The sequence below is a fragment of the Anomalospiza imberbis genome, chromosome 9, assembly GCF_031753505.1.
Source record: "Anomalospiza imberbis isolate Cuckoo-Finch-1a 21T00152 chromosome 9, ASM3175350v1, whole genome shotgun sequence".
Classification (NCBI taxonomy): domain Eukaryota; kingdom Metazoa; phylum Chordata; class Aves; order Passeriformes; family Viduidae; genus Anomalospiza; species Anomalospiza imberbis.
The window spans coordinates 30586293-30602926 of record NC_089689.1 but is presented as its reverse complement, the minus strand read 5'-3'; the positions used below and the strand labels follow the sequence as shown (position 1 = coordinate 30602926).

Genomic DNA, 16634 nt, shown 5'->3' with positions numbered 1-16634 from the left:
AGCAGCTTGGACTGCAAAAATGAAATCCTGAAAGCTGTTTTTCTTGGATATAATCCCAAGCATTCCAGTTGGTTTTATGGCTTCTGAAATGGAGTTCATGGTTCTTTTTAGCCGGGCCAAGTTCAACCTTATGTTCCCATTTATCTGTTTTGCTGGTCTCCTAAACAGCGGATCTGAGATGGCAAATTCGTGTTTCATGGAAACCCAACTCCTGGCAGCTCTGGAAAGGGACTGCATATGGATCTGGAGGGTAGAGGTCACGTGCACCAGAAAATGCTCAGAAAAATCCTGAAGTGTCCACATCAGATGCACAACCCGGCCACCTCCGAAGGGCGTAAAAATAGAACTGCCAACCACAGATCCCATCCACGCCCCTTCCCATCCGGTGGGATGAGTGTGCCACCACGTATTCCCAACACAAATATAGCTGAAAAGATGGGCTCTGGAGCCATCTCCCAGTGCTTCTCCACAGTGGATGGTTCTGGAGCCATCTCCCAGTGCTTCTCCACAGTGGATGGTTCTTGAGCCATCTCCCAGTGCTTCTCCACAGTGGATGGTTCTGGAGCCATCTCCCAGTGCTTCTCCACAGTGGATGGTTCTGGAGCCATCTCCCAGTGCTTCTCCACAGTGGATGGTTCTTGAGCCATCTCCCAGTGCTTCTCCACAGTGGATGGTTCTGGAGCCCTCTCCCAGTGCTTCTCCACAGTGGATGGTTCTGGAGCCATCTTCCAGTGCTTCTCCACAGTGGATGGCTCTGGAGCCATCTCCCAGTGCTTCTCCACAGTGGATGGCTCTGGAGCCATCTCCCAGTGCTTCTCCACAGTGGATGGCTCTGGAGCCATCTCCCAGTGCTTCTCCACAGTGGATGGCTCTGGAGCCATCTCCCAGTGCTTCTCCACAGTGGATGGTTCTGGAGCCATCTCCCAGTGCTTCTCCACAGTGGATGGTTCTGGAGCCATCTCCCAGTGCTTCTCCACAGTGGATGGTTCTGGAGCCATCTCCCAGTGCTTCTCCACAGTGGATGGTTCTGGAGCTTTTCCAGCAGCTGTGGCTGTTAAGGGTTTGGTGCCATGCAAAAGAAGGCTGGGCTGTAACATGCACATGCTCATTTTGGAGCATGTTCCTCGTTCAGAGCCTTCCCTGGGATCTGTGCCTGGTAAACAGGAGGATTCTCCAGCTGGTGGAGCTGGTACAGACTTGCCTCAGGTTTTTAAACATGTTGATGCTCCTTGGCAGCCTCAGCTGCAGCTCCAGTGCATGAACTCGCTCAGTTATGGCTCCTCAGTGAGCCTGTTCCAGCCTGAAGGAGCCTGATCCAGCCTCATTCCCTCCTGGCAGCAAGGAGCCCCTGGCAGTGTCCTGCCGGGAGCACCTTTCCCAGCAGCTGTGTCCCAGACTGTCACTGTGCACACGGCCAGGAGGGGACGAGCTGCTGCTCCCACAGGGATGTGTGACCTTGCCAGGCCATGAGCTCTGTGTGTGTCACTGGCGTGCGAGCTGGGCCATCTGCAGAGGCAGGAACAAGTCAGGGCAGGTGTGGAGGAGCAGGGGAGGGCTCTAAAATGTTCTGTAGGTGAGGAAGGGAGAGCTCCAAAACTCTTCAGTAGAACAACTGAAGCTAAACAAGATGTATAGAAAATATCAGTGCTGTTGTGTGTGACTGGTTCTGAGTTTTTTCCCAGCTAGGCCAGCATAGCTCAACTTCAGTTTGTTAATTATCTTCACAAAGAAACTTTGTGTCGTGTTTTTTAATGACTCTGGGAACCTTCTGAGCCTCCTGTCTCCTTGCTGTTGCAGAGGAAAATGCAGAGATCACCCTGGATGTGTCACTGGCCTATCGTGATGACATGTTCGATGACTGGGAGGAAATAGCACATGCCATAGAGATCAGGAAGCTGAAGTGCACCTTTGGCTCTCCAAAAGTAAGGAATCTGAATGACACTGGTGGTGGGGCTGAGTGGGAGTTGTCCTCTTCCAATCACAGGACCATGGAATCGCCCTTTCCATGAAAAAAATTTCCCCGTTATCCAAGCTAAACCTCCCCTGGTATGACCTGAGACTGTTTTCTCTTGTCCTGTCACTTTTTATCTGGGAGACAAGGCCAATTCCCCCCCCTGGCTCCCATCTCCTGTTAGGGAGCTGTAGAGGGTTCATCTTGGAAGGCTCCCATTAAAGCCTGAAATGTGAACCTGTTTGAGGTCAAACTGTACCTACTCAGTGATCCTAAACAGTCAAAACCACGAGGAGAAGTGTCCCTCAGCCACTGTCTCAGGCTCTGGGTGCTCCCGGTGCTCCCAGCTGGAGGGCTCTGTGGTGTGCTGGTCCCGGGGGCTGAGGGCCGTGGTTCTGCTCCTGCCCTTTGCAGACCGTGGAGTCCGAGGGCCGTCACTACGACTGCGACTTCCTGCCCTTCATGGAGATCGGCAGCGTGGCACACAAGTACTACCTCATCAACATCCGCCTGCCCGTCAACGACAGGAAGGGCATCAACGTGGGCATCGGCGAGATCAAGGACATCCGCCTCGTGGTGAGCATCCTGTCCCTCCTCTGCCACCCGGCATCTGTGCCCGGGCTGCTGCAGCTCCTGCCCCAGCTCCTCTGCCTCCAGGGGGACTGTCCTCCTCCCTGGGAATGCCCTGCTCTTCTCAGGAGCCCTCTCTAGGCCTCCAGAGCTGGCCTCTTCCCAAGGCTCTCAGCTCCCTGTGTCCTCTGCTTCCCGCCACAGTCTGCCTGGGATGCAGTCCTTGTTACGGACAGGGGCTAAGGAGGAACAGGAGGGTTCAGAGGGGGCCTGGTCTGTCCTGGATTTGGCTGTGGCCATGTGTGGGAAGGCTGTCAGTGATGCTTGCTCTGCCCACCCTCGAGGCTGGGTGAGCAGGGATGCTTTTCCCAGCTGGAGCCCTCCCACCACGGCTGTGGTGGCTGCAGACAGCGGTGGGAGGACGCGTGGCTGGAGAAACATGTTAATGAGCCAATGCTCTTCCCACCAGGGGTGACTTGGCTCCATGAGGATCTTGTTACTTGTCTGGGAGTAATTCTGCCAGCTTTTTCCATGCTGTGTCAGAATTCCCTCTCTCCCTCGCCATGGAAGCAGTGCCTGCTGGCATTTGTTCTCAGACCTTCTGGAACCTGCCCAGGTGGCCTGGGGGCTCAGTGGGCACCCGTTCTCCGTCCATCACTGGCCAAACCATCATTGGGATGCACTTGCACGTGTGTGCCTCTCCTGACACTCCATGAGGAGAAGCACAGGATGATGGTGTCAAACCCTGTACCCTGGTTTTCCTCAGGGCATCCATCAAAACGGAGGCTTCACCAAGGTGTGGTTTGCCATGAAGACCTTCCTGACGCCCAGCATTCTGATCATCATGGTGTGGTACTGGAGGAGGATCACGCTGATGACGCGCGCCCCCGTCCTGCTGGAGAAGTGAGTAGGGGCCCGTGGTGGCCCAGGGGACCCAATGAGGTGGTCATTGCTCCCAGGCAGAGCCCATGGTTGGGAGATAGGAATTGTCTCTTCTCCATCCCCCCCCCTCCTCCCAGGCACACTGGGAGCTGGAGACCTCCACAGCTTCTCTCTCCTGTTAAACCCCTGGAGAAAAAGGAGCTCAGTCCTAGGTGGTTTGGTGGCAGTAGGTGACACTTCCCAAAAAGTGCTGGATTTCCTTCTGTTGCTCTCCACGCACAGCTTTGGCTTTTGGGGCTCTGTCCTTCCCTCGCACACTGGGATGTGCAGAGATGGTGTTTGTGCCTCTCCAGGGTCATCTTTGCTCTGGGAATTTCCATGACGTTCATTAACATCCCCGTGGAGTGGTTTTCCATCGGATTTGACTGGACTTGGATGCTGCTCTTTGGAGACATTCGACAGGGCATCTTCTATGCCATGCTGCTCTCATTTTGGATCATCTTCTGTGGGGAGCACATGATGGTGGGTACCACACCCATGGGAAGGTGGTTTCCAGCCCCGCTTCCAGGAAAACCTGGCAGCCGATGGTTGGACATGATGCTGGCGAGACTTGCACCAGCTGAGGGGATTCCAGGCTAACTTGCTTTTCCTTTTTCTCCTCCTCCCCACCTGGTGACCAGGACCAGAATGAGCGGAATCGGCTCTCGGGCTACTGGAAGCAGGTTGGACCCATCGCTGTGGGCTCCTTCTGCCTCTTCATCTTCGACATGTGCGAGAGGTGGGTGCAGCTGCACTGCCCAGGCTCGGCCATCCCAGAGCAGAGTTTCCTGGCCACCTCCTGCAGCAGGGACCAGCAGTTCAACCCCATGGCTGGGTGCACAGCCCCATGTCCCAGAGCCAGGAGAGGCTCCTGTGGATGCTCCTAAGTGTGCTGGCTGTGGAAACACTTCCCACCTCACCTTCTCCTGACCCACATGGGAAAGCAGCACAGCTGGCTTTTCCCCTGCAGAACCTTGGGGAAAGGTTCTTCCCCCAGAGGGTGCTGGGCACTGAACAGATCCCCAGGGAATGGGCACGGCCCCAAGGCTGCCGGAGCTCCAGGAAGATTGGGACAACGCTCTCAGCCACAGGGTGGGATTGTTGGGGTGTCTGTGCAGGGCAGGAGCCGGATCAGTGATTCCTGTGGGTCCTTCCAATGCAGGATGTTCCCTGATTCTGTGATTCCCAGGCTGCAGAGTGGTCAAGGAGCCCTCTGAGCCCTCTGACAGTTGGTGTTTTCTCTTCTCTCTGCAGGGGAGTGCAGCTCAAGAACCCCTTCTACAGCATCTGGACCACTGAGGTGGGCACGGAGCTGGCTGTATCCTTCCCCTGGTTTGTGGGAGAGGGAGGTGCTCCCTCCTGCCAGGTCCCTGGGAGGTGCGGGCAGACTCCCTGCTTTTGGGGCGCAGGGGCTGGCTCAGGCACTGCAGGAGATCACTGGGGAACTGAATATCACAATCACCTGGATAATGTTTTCTAGGATTTCCTGTTAGCTTGTAGCATGTTCCCTTAACTTCCTCTGCACAGATGGCCTTTATTATAGTCGCAGGGATCTGCCTGTGCCTCTATTTTCTCTTCCTGTGTTTTATGGTCTTCCAAGTGTTCAGAAACATCAGTGGGAAGCAGTCGAGCCTCCCTGCCATGAGCAAGGCTCGCCGCCTTCACTACGAGGTAAGGGTCCTCCTTGGGGCACAGATTCCTTGTTTTTAAAAGACATTTTGGACCTCAGAGTCTGTTCTGAGACCCCCTTTATCCATAATCTCCTCATACTTCCATTTCTCCTCCTCTAATATTAATTTTTGTGTTTAGTGGGAGGTCTTGCTAAGACCATCTGGTTTTTCAGGGTATAAATTTGGATTTTTGGGGTTGTTGTTTCCTTACGGAGTTGCTGGAGGGTCAAAGCACAACACATTTTCTCCATTATCCCCATTTTTAGCCCATGATTTTGTATGTTTTTCCATCCTACCTGATTTGTCTGCTGCCAAAGCCGAGGAGCTCACTCTCAGTGCTTAACCTGCTTCTACAGGGGTACAAATATTTATCCCCAAAGTCGTTCTGTTAAATTATGGTCACTTCTTCTTTAAACAAGTCGTTATCACCCATCAGGAATGCACATAAAAATTAGAAAATTGGACTTGTAAGAATTTGAAGGAGATACTGAGTGTTCTTCCCTCTAGCAGGAGGCACAGGGGTTCAGCTTGTGGTGCAAAGCTGCTGCTGTCACACTCCACGCCCAAACATCTGGGGAGCACGGATCTGGTGTGGAAGAGTTAAATTAATAGTCCTTTGTTGTCGTGGTGTGGCAGGGTAATTACGCAGACACTGACATTTCCACCTAAATTCCAGAACCAGGTTAAAAAAACCCACGCACTCACCCAAAGCCAAAAGAATTTGTAAGTAAAAATGTAGAACCAGTGAACGCAGGGGCGGTGGGCAGCGGGATTGCCAGCCAAGGAGTTTGTCTCGGAATCTCCGTTCTGTGCTAGCCAGCCAGGGTTTGCAGACGCTGGAATCGCTGCAGCCGGGCTGGGGGTGAGGATGAGTGTGGTGAGACCCCGAGCCCACGCTGGGGCACCGGCCCCGCCACGTGTTTGTTTCACAAGAGCCGTGAGCCGTCGGGCCGTGCCCCCTGCAGCCTGCTGTGCCACCTCTTCCGCTCAATTAACTGCTGCTCAATCAGTCACCGGGCAAATGTCATGGAAAGGCAGCGCTGTCCAGACGTGCCCACCCCGCGCGGAGCTTCCGGCAGGAGCGCAGACGTGTGGGGAGCGGAGGATATGGGCTGTGCTGAGCACGGCACAGGAGTGGGTGGAGGTTGTTTTGCTTTGGGGTTTCGTGGGTTGGACCCTTGTTTTATTTTTTATTTTTTATCCTCGTGTCTTGTCTATCCGAAAACCAAAAATGGGTTTTGTGGATTCTGTTAATGTGACCAGTGACATTTCTCTCTAAACAGGGGCTGATTTTTAGGTTCAAGTTCCTGATGCTCATCACCCTGGCCTGTGCAGCCATGACCGTCATCTTCTTCATCGTGAGCCAGGTGAGGGGTGGCTCTGGGCTCCCCGGGAGAGCATCAGACGCCGCTCATCGCTGGTCAGACCGGACTGGCCTGTTCTGAGCACGTTTGATAACAAGTTGCTTTTGAAGAAGTTGTTTTGGTTTATTTGAAGCTCTGCCATGCAGTTGCTGAGGCTGGAGCCAGCACAAAGGCCCTTGGCTCCCAGGGAGCGCTGGGGCCGCGCTGTGCAGAGATCGGCCAACAGGCTTTAGTCATTTCTGAGAACTCAGCGAGAGGAAAATGTTCTGTTCACACTGAAACACTCGGGTGGCTTTGTGTGCCCACGGAGACGTGACAGCATCCAACCTTCTCTGGGCTGACTGCAGCCCTGCTGTGCCCAGCAGTAGCTGTACCTGTTAGTCCTGTGCACCGATGTCACCTCTGTACCAAAGCGCTTTCATCACTGCTTGAATCATGGAGTCACAGACTGGCTTGGGCTGAAGGGACCTTAAAGCCCATCTCGTCTTCTTCCACTGTCCAGGCTGCTCTGAGTCCCAGTGTCCAGCCTGGCCTTGGGCACTGCCAGGGATCCAGGGGCAGCCACAGCTGCTCTGGGCACCTGTGCCAGGGCCTGCCCACCCTGCCAGGGAACAATTCCTGCCCAATGTCCCATCCATCCCTGCCCTCTGGCAGTGGGAGCCATTCCCTGTGTCCTGTCCCTCCCTGCCTTGTCCCCAGTCCCTCTCCAGCTCTCCTGGAGCCCCTTCAGGCCCTGGAAGGGCTCTGAGCTCTCCCTGGATCTTTTGCTTCTCCAGGTGAGCACCCCCAGCTCTCCCAGCCTGGCTCCATGGCAGAGGGGTTCCAGCCCTCAGACCATCTCCATGGCTCTCTTTTTAAGCTACTTTAGTTTTCTTCTTGGCCTTGATGTTGTTCTTTAATAGAAAGCAACATTGCAGCCTGAGCAGTCTGTGTATCTTCAAGGAATATTAATATTGATGATATTTTCATGGATGTTCAGAGCCCTCGGCATGTGGCAGGCTGGTGCTGTCAGCCTGGCCCCTCCTCAGGCAGCCGTGCTCAGCACATCAATTCCCCCATTATTCACGCTGGTTTTCCTGCTATAAAAGGTCTATTTTTAGCAGGTGGATGTTTTGGGATGTCAGTGGTGTCCCCAGGTAGTGCCCTTTGTGTGCCAATCTGTGCTGAGCCCATGCTTGTGGTGGGAGTATCGCAGAGCACAGTGGTTCAGTCACAGTAAATGAGACACCAGAGCTGAAGAAGTCCTGAGGGAATCACTCTGTCAGGAGCATTTTCTCCCTGCAGACTGAGTCTGAAGAGGAGAATCCCAGCCTGACTTCTGCCTCACTGAACCTGTTACACTCCATTTCCTCCGTCCTGTTGGATTGATGCTGTTCTCACTGATGTACTCCAAGGCTGCGTCTTTACGGAATTTGCTCTTCCTGATGGCCTGTCCATGTCTGTTTTCCCTGGACAGGTGACAGAAGGCCACTGGAAGTGGGGGGACATCACAATCCAGGTGAACAGCGCCTTCTTCACCGGCATCTACGGGATGTGGAATCTCTACGTGTTCGCCCTCATGTTCCTCTACGCGCCATCCCACAAGAACTACGGCGAAGACCAGTCCAATGGTAAATGTCCCCAAATGACCTGAAGGCTCTCATGGGGACAAAGAGGTACAAAGTAGGGGGTGCCTTCTGTGCCTTTTTTTTTGGCCCAAGTGCACACTCAGCGCCTTGAAAAGTTTTGCAAATGATGGTTTGGGTTTCCAAGCAGGCACTTGAATTAATAGCTGGGTTAGACGGGTTTGACTTTTAGCCAAGGCTGGCTGGAACCATCGGGGTGGTTTTTGTGCCTTTTAGCATTGCCCAGATGGAACTGTGTAGCTGAGATGGAGGGATGAGGAGTGGAGAAAAAAGACCCTCCTGTCAGTTGTGGAGACCCAGATGGTTCCGACTGAGCCTCCTTTTCTCCAGGCTGAGCCCCCTTCCCAGCTCTCTCAGCCTCCCTGGGGCTCCAGCCCCTTCCCCAGCTCCATTCCCTTCTCTGGACATGCTACGGCCCCTCAATGTGTTTCTTGTGCTTCTATTTAAATAACTGTAAATAAAATAATTTATAGGAAAGTCGCTGGTCTGTGGCTTAGGCAGCTGAGCGGCTGGAGGGAATAAACTGGATCTTTTCCTTTGGAATAGTCCCGTATTTTATTGTGAGACCGCACTGAAACACCTTTGTTTCTCAGGTGACCTGGGGGTGAACAGCGGGGAGGAGCTGCAGCTCACCACCACCATCACCCACGTGGACGGGCCCACGGAGGTGTACAAGCTGGCTCGGAAGGAGGCTCAGGAGTGACACGGAGGTGCCTCAGCAGGGACCGGCCTGGGGTGGGGAGCAGAGGACACACGAGTCCCTCTGGCTGGAGACCCCTCCGGCCGCATCCGCTCCTCGAGCACCCCGTCCCTGGTGCATTCACAGGGCAGCGACAGCGAGCAGAACATTTGTAACTCTTTACTATGGTGTAGTTATTCCTGGGGGGAGGGCTGTGTATATTGTGTTACGCTCGGGCACGTAAAACCCTGCTGGAAGGGCACTGAGGTTGCAAAGTCGCAGGTCCGGACGTGGGGCCGGGGCAGAGCTGCCGTGGGGCTGGTTTGATTTTGCTGGGTGTGCTGGTGCATAAAGGTGCTGCAGGGAGCTCAGGCAGGAGCATGTGCTCAGTACTCTGTGTTTGCTCCTGTGTGCAACTTGCTCGAGGTGTTGGTTGCAGGGGGGAGCCTTGTTGTAAAAGCATTTAATTCCACCACTGTAGCTGTACTGACCCTTGTCTGCATCTTTGGGGCAGCCCTGCAGCCACCCTCTGTCGCTGGATGAAGCACAGCTGGGAGAGGAGTAGGCTGTTAGTAAGGCTTTAGTAGAAGCAGCGACTGCTTTCTCAGCAGGTTTCACAGCTGTTTGCTGGATACAGGGAACGGCCAGCCTGGGTGCTGAGCTGAGTTGCAGGAGAACAGAGCACTCCTGATCCAAGTTCCCAGCTGGCTGATCCCACAGCCAGCTCCTCCCTGTTCTCAGTCCCTTTGGCTTGCCGTGCTTTTGTGGCTTCCTCCACCTTCCCCTTTTGTTACAGTGCATCCCTGGGAGCTGGGCAGTCTCGCTCTGTGCGCTGCCAGGCTGGAGCAGAGCTGGATTCTTCCAGGGATTATCGGACTTGAAAGGATCCGCTGGTCACGCACTAATGTGGATCTTTGCTTTCCCAGAGCAGACGCGGGTGCCAGGCTCGCTCAGCCCCGTGCTGGGAGGCCTTTGGCAAAAAGAGGGGACTGGGAACTGCTCCGGGCTGGAGGCTCGAGCTGAACCCTGCTGGGCCCAGTTCAGAGAAGTGAATGGTGGGGAAGGGTCTGCGCTGCTCAGGGCACACCTTCCATGGCCCGGAGCGTGCAGAGAGCCTCATGAGCGGGCAGGAGTAAACGTCTGTGTTAACTGCTGGTGGCATGTAACTCACCCTCCCAGTTCTGGCCCCACAAGATAACAATCTGCTGCTGCTGTGTGTTGCTGAAGCATTTTAGGGGCGGCAGTGAAGGGAAACTCATTCCTGTCAGCCCAGGTGCCATCACAATTCCAGGTACCATAACAATCCCCACTCCAGAATTTATTCATCTACTCTCATCCATTTATCAAAGCTCAATACTATGAAGAAAGAGAGGGTGGCACCACAAGATCCCCTTTGCATGGGTTTGATTGCTGGGCACCATCACAGGGGGCTCCTCCAGTCAGGACGTGTCACACTGGGCAGACCCCTCTGCCAAAGGCCTGCTCCCTGTGTATTAACTGCAGCTCCTACTGGATTTTCTTAAAGCAATTCCGTTCGTTGTGTTTGCCCTCCCCGGGATCCCCAGCTTCCCCTGCCCCTGGAGGCAAAGCAGGTCCAAGCAGTGTTCCTGCTTGTAGTAGCTGCTCCATTAGGAGTGAATTAAATCGACGCACATCCTTGTAACCCCGGAACATTCCCAGCTGAACACTCGACTTTGCAACTTTACCATCCCTTTTCCCCTGGGTTCTTACGTGATATTTATGTTGTTCCCATAGCTGTGTCCGTGGGTTCTTTTCCAGCTTAGACTATAGCATTGCGTTTTGTAAAGGCTCCCCACGAGCAGGGAGCTGCAGCTTTCAAACCAAATTTTGTGTCAAACACTAACAATTTGTTTACGGGGCGCGTCTGCGTGCGTGTGTGGGTTTTTTAGTTCTTCATTCCTCAGCCCAACTCATATGTCTCGGAAATAGTCCCTGGGTCTTATTAAAATATATCCTCTTGGTTTTTTTTTTTTTTGTTTAGGTTGAGTTCAGTTTTTACAGAATGCTTTAAGCAACCTGGAAAACATGTAGGTTTGTTAATTTAAATAAAATATACAATATTGTGGATTTGTCGTTGGAATTTCTCCTCATCTCCAATCTCCTCTGGCAGTGGGAAGCCATTCCCCCTTGTCCCGTCCTTCCAGACCCTCATCCAAAGACCCTCTCCAGCTCTCCTGGAGCCCCTTTAATTACGGGAAGGGGCTCTTAAGGTCTCCCCGGAGCCTTCTCTTTTCCAGGCTGAACAGCGCTGCAGGGTTTTTCTTCCTGTCCCTGCCAGCCCTGGAGTTGTCACAGCTGTGCGGTGACCTTTGTGTGTTGGCCATCACCCTGCTGCAGTGTTGATTTGGGCATCGCCCTCCATCTGCTGCCATATTTCAAGGTGCTGCTGCCCACTGCTTGGAGCCTGCTCTCCCTGTGTTGTCTGGCTGTCTACAATCCAGGGAAAGTAAATTTCAAAAAAGTGTTGGTGTCTTCCCCCAGCGAACAAGTGACAGGACAACAGGAAACAGGGGAGGTTTAGACTGAATATTTGGGAAAATTCTTTTCATGGAAAGCGTTGCCCAGCCCTAGCACAGCTGCCCAGGGCAGGGGTGGAGTTCCCATCCCTGGAGAGATTTGAAAGGCGTGCCGGGTGGCACTTGGGGACACGGGGCAGTGGTGGCCTTAGCAGTGCTGGGGGAATGACTGGACTCAGTGGTCCGAGAGGGCTTTTCCAACCTAAATAATTCTTCGACTTGCACTCGGGATGTAGTGGTAAATTTGATGAAAACAGACGAAGTTCAGCATCAAGAGCCTGAAGCCCCCTTGCCGGAGGGGCTGCCCTGGTAAAACAGCACCTGAGAGAGGGCCCGGGTGTGAGCTTTAGGCAGAGCCCAGGGCTCCGTTCCCGCTGCAGCCAGGCCACAGGCAGCGCAGCTCTTTGGGACCTAAGGAGTGTCAAAAGAGCGAATAAATGAGATTTCAGCGCCTGTAGAACCGCCACCCCCCTCGCACACCCTGCCCTGGTAGGGCTCTGCTGCCACCTGCTGCCCCCAGAACCCGGCTCCGGGCTGGACGGAGCACACACCAGCCATCCCTGGGCAATGAAATGTGGGAATTCGGTGATGTGAGGGAGCCACAATTGCCTGCAAGGTGCTGCTCGGGGTCCGGGCTGTCCCTGGAGCTCGGTGTGTCCGCGTCGCTGCGCAGGGACACAGTGAGAACAGGCAGGGATGGGAAAAGCCACCTGAGACTGCCAGCACTGGCTGGGCAAAGGGAGCTGCCGGGGTTTAAACCCACTTCCAGCAGCCCCCAAACAATTCCTATGTTGTGGGACACTGAAAGACGAGCCCTCTCCCAGCCCAAATCCTGCAGCCCAGAGCTGTCTTCTGGGATTTTGTTAGGATGCCAGTGAAGGGTTGGGGACAGAATGGCAGGAGATGGAGCTGCAGGAGAGGAGCTCCAGTTCTGGTTATAATGACAGTCACCTGCTCTCGATGACGGGACAGCGTCAGAGCACTTTTTTGGGGTAAAATAAGCAATGAGCAGCAACAGATTTATTTTTGGAAGGTTTTGATCTGTGGTGGGCACATGGAAGTGTCATGGGTCTGCTTCCCACTTAGCACCTGACACCACACTGTGCAAGAGCTCTTAGAGTTCTTCCCTTGTCAGAGCCTATTATGGGAAATCAATCCCAGCTTCAGGCTTTAGATCTGGAGGTTTAAATAAAACACCTCTTAGAAAGAACCATCGGAAAGCTTGGAAAACATCTGAAAATAGGATAACCGAGCAAAAGTGGCTAGCACGGAGAGCGAATTAGCTACTCATTCCTAGCCAGCATTTCATTGTGGCGAATAAACACCTCATAAGCACCAGAAATGACGGTTTGTAAATCTGCTTTGAAAATCCCCAATAATGATGGGATTCAGGCAAAGTGAATGGCTTGCAGGTTATGAGCCTTGACCCAGCCTGGAGAGACAGGAACCGTAAAAGCAGATGTAAGATAAACAGGAATTTTTTTCCAGCAAAAGGAAGGTGAGGGGTGCTCCTTGGCCCCATGTTAACCCCACTAAAGTTGATTAGTGGACTTTCACAGTTCTGCTTTATTCCCCTGTTTTCATTATTATCATTATTACTTCAGACAGGAACTTTCAAAGCATCTCAGTACAAATGGGCACCTGGTTTTAAAGAGGCCATTTCTTTTTTAAGGTCTCAGGTTTAGTTCCCCTTGCATGGGGATGGACTTGGTCCAAGTTCTGTCCCAGGTATTTTGGCCTCATGTCAAGACTGAAACTCCTCAGGGTTTTTGTTTGGTTTTTTTGTTTGTTTGTTTTTTGTGTTATACAAAAAACTCCACAGCAGTATGAAATAGATCTAAAGAGATACTTTTTGTTGGTCTGGGATAGAAGCATTACAAGGCTGATAGAAGTGGATTTAAAATAGGAGAATACCACAGCGTTACAAACGCAAGAAGGATCAGAGGAAAAAATAAATGTTAACTCGGAAAACCACAAATGGTTTGGGAAGAATGAGCTTGGGGAAGGACTGGGAAGTGTTCCTCCAGAAGTGCTGATTTCAGCACAGTTACTGAGTTGTTTTTATGAATTTCTTCTTCATTTTGGGAGTTCTGCCACATGTCCTCGTGGTCCATAAATCCGGCATTCCCTGTGCCCACTGTCAGTGGTTCACCCCAAGCTTTGTTCAACTCCCCCAGGTCTGAGAGCAGAGAAACATGCCCAGCCCTAACCTTAACAATTCTACCAACAATTCATTTGGTTTTTTTTTTTTTTTTAATACAGGGGTATCGCTCAGAGCTTGTTAGGGCGTGAGGGCAGGCTGCTGTTTCACAGATTCAATCTTTTTGTTGATTGGGCTTGAAAGCATGCAAAAGTTCAAACATCAGAAAAACATCCTTTCTTAAGGAAATCTTACATACCCCACATTTTGCAACGTCGATGACCCACAAACAGAAATACTTCATAAAATGCATTGATTTCGGGCCGACCCCCTCAGAGGCCGACGGCCATTTTGGGGCGTGAGGGCGGGCGGTCCCTGGGCGGGAACGTGCGGGCGGGAAGGGGCGGGCAGGGGCCGTGAGGGCAGAGCCGAGCCGAGCCGAGCCGAGCCCGGGGAGGGAAGGGGCCATGAGGGCAGAGCCGAACCGAGCCGAGCCCGGGGAGGGAACCCATGGCCGGGCAGGGGCCGTGAGGGCAGAGCCGAGCCGAGCCGAGCCCGGGGAGGGAAGGGGCCGTGAGGGCAGAGCCGAGCCGAGCCGAGCCGAGCCGAGCCCGGGGAGGGAAGGGGCGGGAAGGGGCCGTGAGGGCAGAGCCGAGCCCGGGGCGGGAACCCATGGCCGGAAAGGGGCCATGAGGGCAGAGCCGAGCCGAGCCGAGCCCGGGGAGGGAACCCATGGCCGGGAAGGGGCCGTGAGGGCAGAGCCGACCCCGGGGCGGGAACCCATGGGCAGCAGGAAGGGGCCGTGAGGGCAGAGCCGAGCCGAGCCGAGCCTGGGGCGGGAACCCATGGCCGGGAAGGGGCCGTGAGGGCAGAGCCGAGCCCGGGGCGGGAACCCATGGGCAGCAGGAAGGGGCCGTGAGGGCAGAGTCGAGCCCGGGGCGGAGCGGGGCGAGGAGGATCCGGGGGTAGCTCTGCTCCCCGACCGTGCCGGAGGAGGAACAGCGGGGACACACGGCCGCCTGCCCCTGTCAGGCACCGGGTGGTGCGAGCGCCGGTGTCCCCGCATGAGGGCGTTTGGAGAGACTGCGTTGGGGGAAATTCCTAATAAACGAGGAGAAATACGGCTTGTGATTATGACACACAACTACTCTTATTTCATGCGGCGGTGTGAAACCAAACAGTGGAATCGCAGACTATCCCGAGCTGGAAGGGATTACACGGATAAGGTCCTGAGCGGACCTTGCTAGCCATGGCCCCAGGGCTCGGTGGCTTGTCCGAGGAGGGCAGAGAAGCTGCTCAGGGCATCTCTGCCCCGCAAAATGTCAGTGGGGGCGAAAGCCTGGCCCGGATTTGAAGTTTTTAAATTAAATCAGCCCTAAATTTAAGCGGAGAGATGCGCAGGGTGGATGGAGGACGGCAGAGCCCGGCGGTTCCTGGGGGTCTGAGGGAGGGCGAGACTCGCCTTTGTGCACGGAGCGCGGGACGGAGCGGCAGAGCTCGGCTGCAGCGGCTTTAATTCAGGCGGCTGTGTTGAGTATTTATTTATTTTCTCGGGGCGGTTGAGTGGAAGGCTGGGTTTACGAAGGCACGGAGCCTCCCCGCCCCTCCCTCGGCGGCGGCGGCGGCGCTCCGGGCGAGGGTGGTACCGCTTCCCGGGGGCTGGAGCACGCCTTCCCGGGGGCTGAGCGCGGCTTTCCCGGGGCTGGAGCACGGAATACCTCTTCCCCGCGGCTGCCAGGCGATTTCAGCCCCATTTCGCTGCTCGGTGGAGCTGATGGCTGCAGGTGAATTCTTATTCTCTTCTCGTAGCGTTAAACGTGCATGGGCTGCATGGCTGGGGTAGGGAGGAATAGTGGTTTGTTTAAAGAAAAAAGGATGGGAGCGGTTTATTAATTGCTGATTTCAGTAACGCACCCTTTCCCCTCCCTCTCCACAGCCCACCTCTGCATAGGGGTGTGTAAACTTGGTGGAAGTCGGGCTTTCTGTGTGAAAACCTGCCCTCGCGTCTCGGCGCAGCCACCATGCCTGAGCAGAGCAATGATTACAGGGTGGTGGTGTTCGGAGCAGCGGGGGTCGGCAAAAGCTCCCTGGTCCTGCGCTTTGTAAGGGGCACTTTCAGGGAAACCTACATCCCCACCATCGAGGACACGTACCGGCAGGTGATCAGCTGTGACAAGAGCATCTGCACCCTGCAGATCACGGACACCACGGGCAGCCATCAGTTCCCTGCCATGCAGCGGCTCTCCATATCCAAAGGGCATGCCTTCATCTTGGTGTACTCCGTCACCAGCAGGCAATCCATGGAAGATCTCCACCCCATATTCGATGAGATTTGTCAGATCAAAGGCGACATCCAGAAAATCCCGATAATGTTGGTGGGGAACAAAAGTGACGACACGCAGAGGGAGCTGGATGCCAGCGAGGGGCAAGCGCTGGCCAGCAAGTGGAAGTGTGCCTTCATGGAGACCTCAGCCAAAATGAACTACAACGTGCAGGAGCTCTTCCAGGAGCTCTTGAATCTGGAGCAGAGGAGAACTATCAGTCTCCAGGTGGATGGAAAGAAATCCAAACAGCAGAAAAAGAAAGATAAACTGCAAGGCAAATGCTCTGTTATGTGATTGCCTTTGGCTGGACTTGCTGCACGGCACAGCTGGAGTGTGGACTCCCACAGAAAATACATTTCTGCTGGAGATTTTAGAGGAATCCATGCCTTGCAGGTGGTTGCTTTCCTCTAAAATCCCCACTGGGTAATTGTATGTATTGTTTTTAAGGAGGATGGCTTCTGCATGTTTATTTTTTTAAACCAATAAATGTTCCATGTTAGCAATTACCTGTGACTAGAAGTTTTAAATGTAAGAAGTTTTCCAGAGGGAAAAAATGTCTGTCAAAACAAACCTCTCTATTCTTGTGAATACATGCCAGTTTTTAAATATCTCCAGCCTGTTAACTCAGAGGAAATAATCTATAATGTGTAGAGTTAAATTGTTTTCAGGAATCTGTTGACCAAATCTCTAACAAAGTGAGGCATTTGCTCTAAAAATGAACATGTGTGTGGCTCTGCTTGCCTAAATTTTTGATGGACAGACTGGGTTGCCCACCAAAGCTGCAGTTTTTGCATGACAGAAGTGGAGTTTTCCTGTGTGCTGTGCAGTTGCTGAGACTTGTGCAGTTCTGGGA

General features: G+C 53.8%; 2 protein-coding genes across 3 annotated transcripts in view; both read left to right on the top strand.

Moving 5' to 3' along the window:
• WLS (Wnt ligand secretion mediator) overlaps positions 1–10868 on the top strand; it is a 28076-nt gene extending 17208 nt beyond the window's left edge. For both annotated transcript variants that reach the window (XM_068198971.1, XM_068198970.1), the window contains exons 3-12: positions 1798–1922; positions 2366–2527; positions 3288–3424; positions 3757–3925; positions 4084–4181; positions 4697–4760; positions 4970–5113; positions 6396–6479; positions 7933–8086; positions 8695–10868. In XM_068198971.1, the coding sequence (XP_068055072.1) occupies positions 1798–1922; positions 2366–2527; positions 3288–3424; positions 3757–3925; positions 4084–4181; positions 4697–4760; positions 4970–5113; positions 6396–6479; positions 7933–8086; positions 8695–8804 (1247 nt within the window). In that variant the 3' untranslated portion in view covers positions 8805–10868. The remainder of the gene's footprint in view (positions 1–1797; positions 1923–2365; positions 2528–3287; positions 3425–3756; positions 3926–4083; positions 4182–4696; positions 4761–4969; positions 5114–6395; positions 6480–7932; positions 8087–8694) is intronic.
• Positions 10869–15116: 4248 nt separating this feature from the next.
• DIRAS3 (DIRAS family GTPase 3) lies at positions 15117–16287 on the top strand. The gene is made up of 2 exons (XM_068198969.1): positions 15117–15241; positions 15394–16287. Exon 2 carries the CDS (start codon positions 15479–15481, stop codon positions 16073–16075), a length of 597 nt encoding a protein of 198 aa, XP_068055070.1. The 5' UTR covers positions 15117–15241; positions 15394–15478; the 3' UTR covers positions 16076–16287.
• Positions 16288–16634: the final 347 nt, after the last annotated feature.

Excerpts from the sequence above, each read along its gene's own strand:
- DIRAS3 (XM_068198969.1), top strand. The coding sequence starts at position 15,479 with ATGCCTGAGCAGAGCAATGATTACAGGGTGGTGGTGTTCGGAGCAGCG.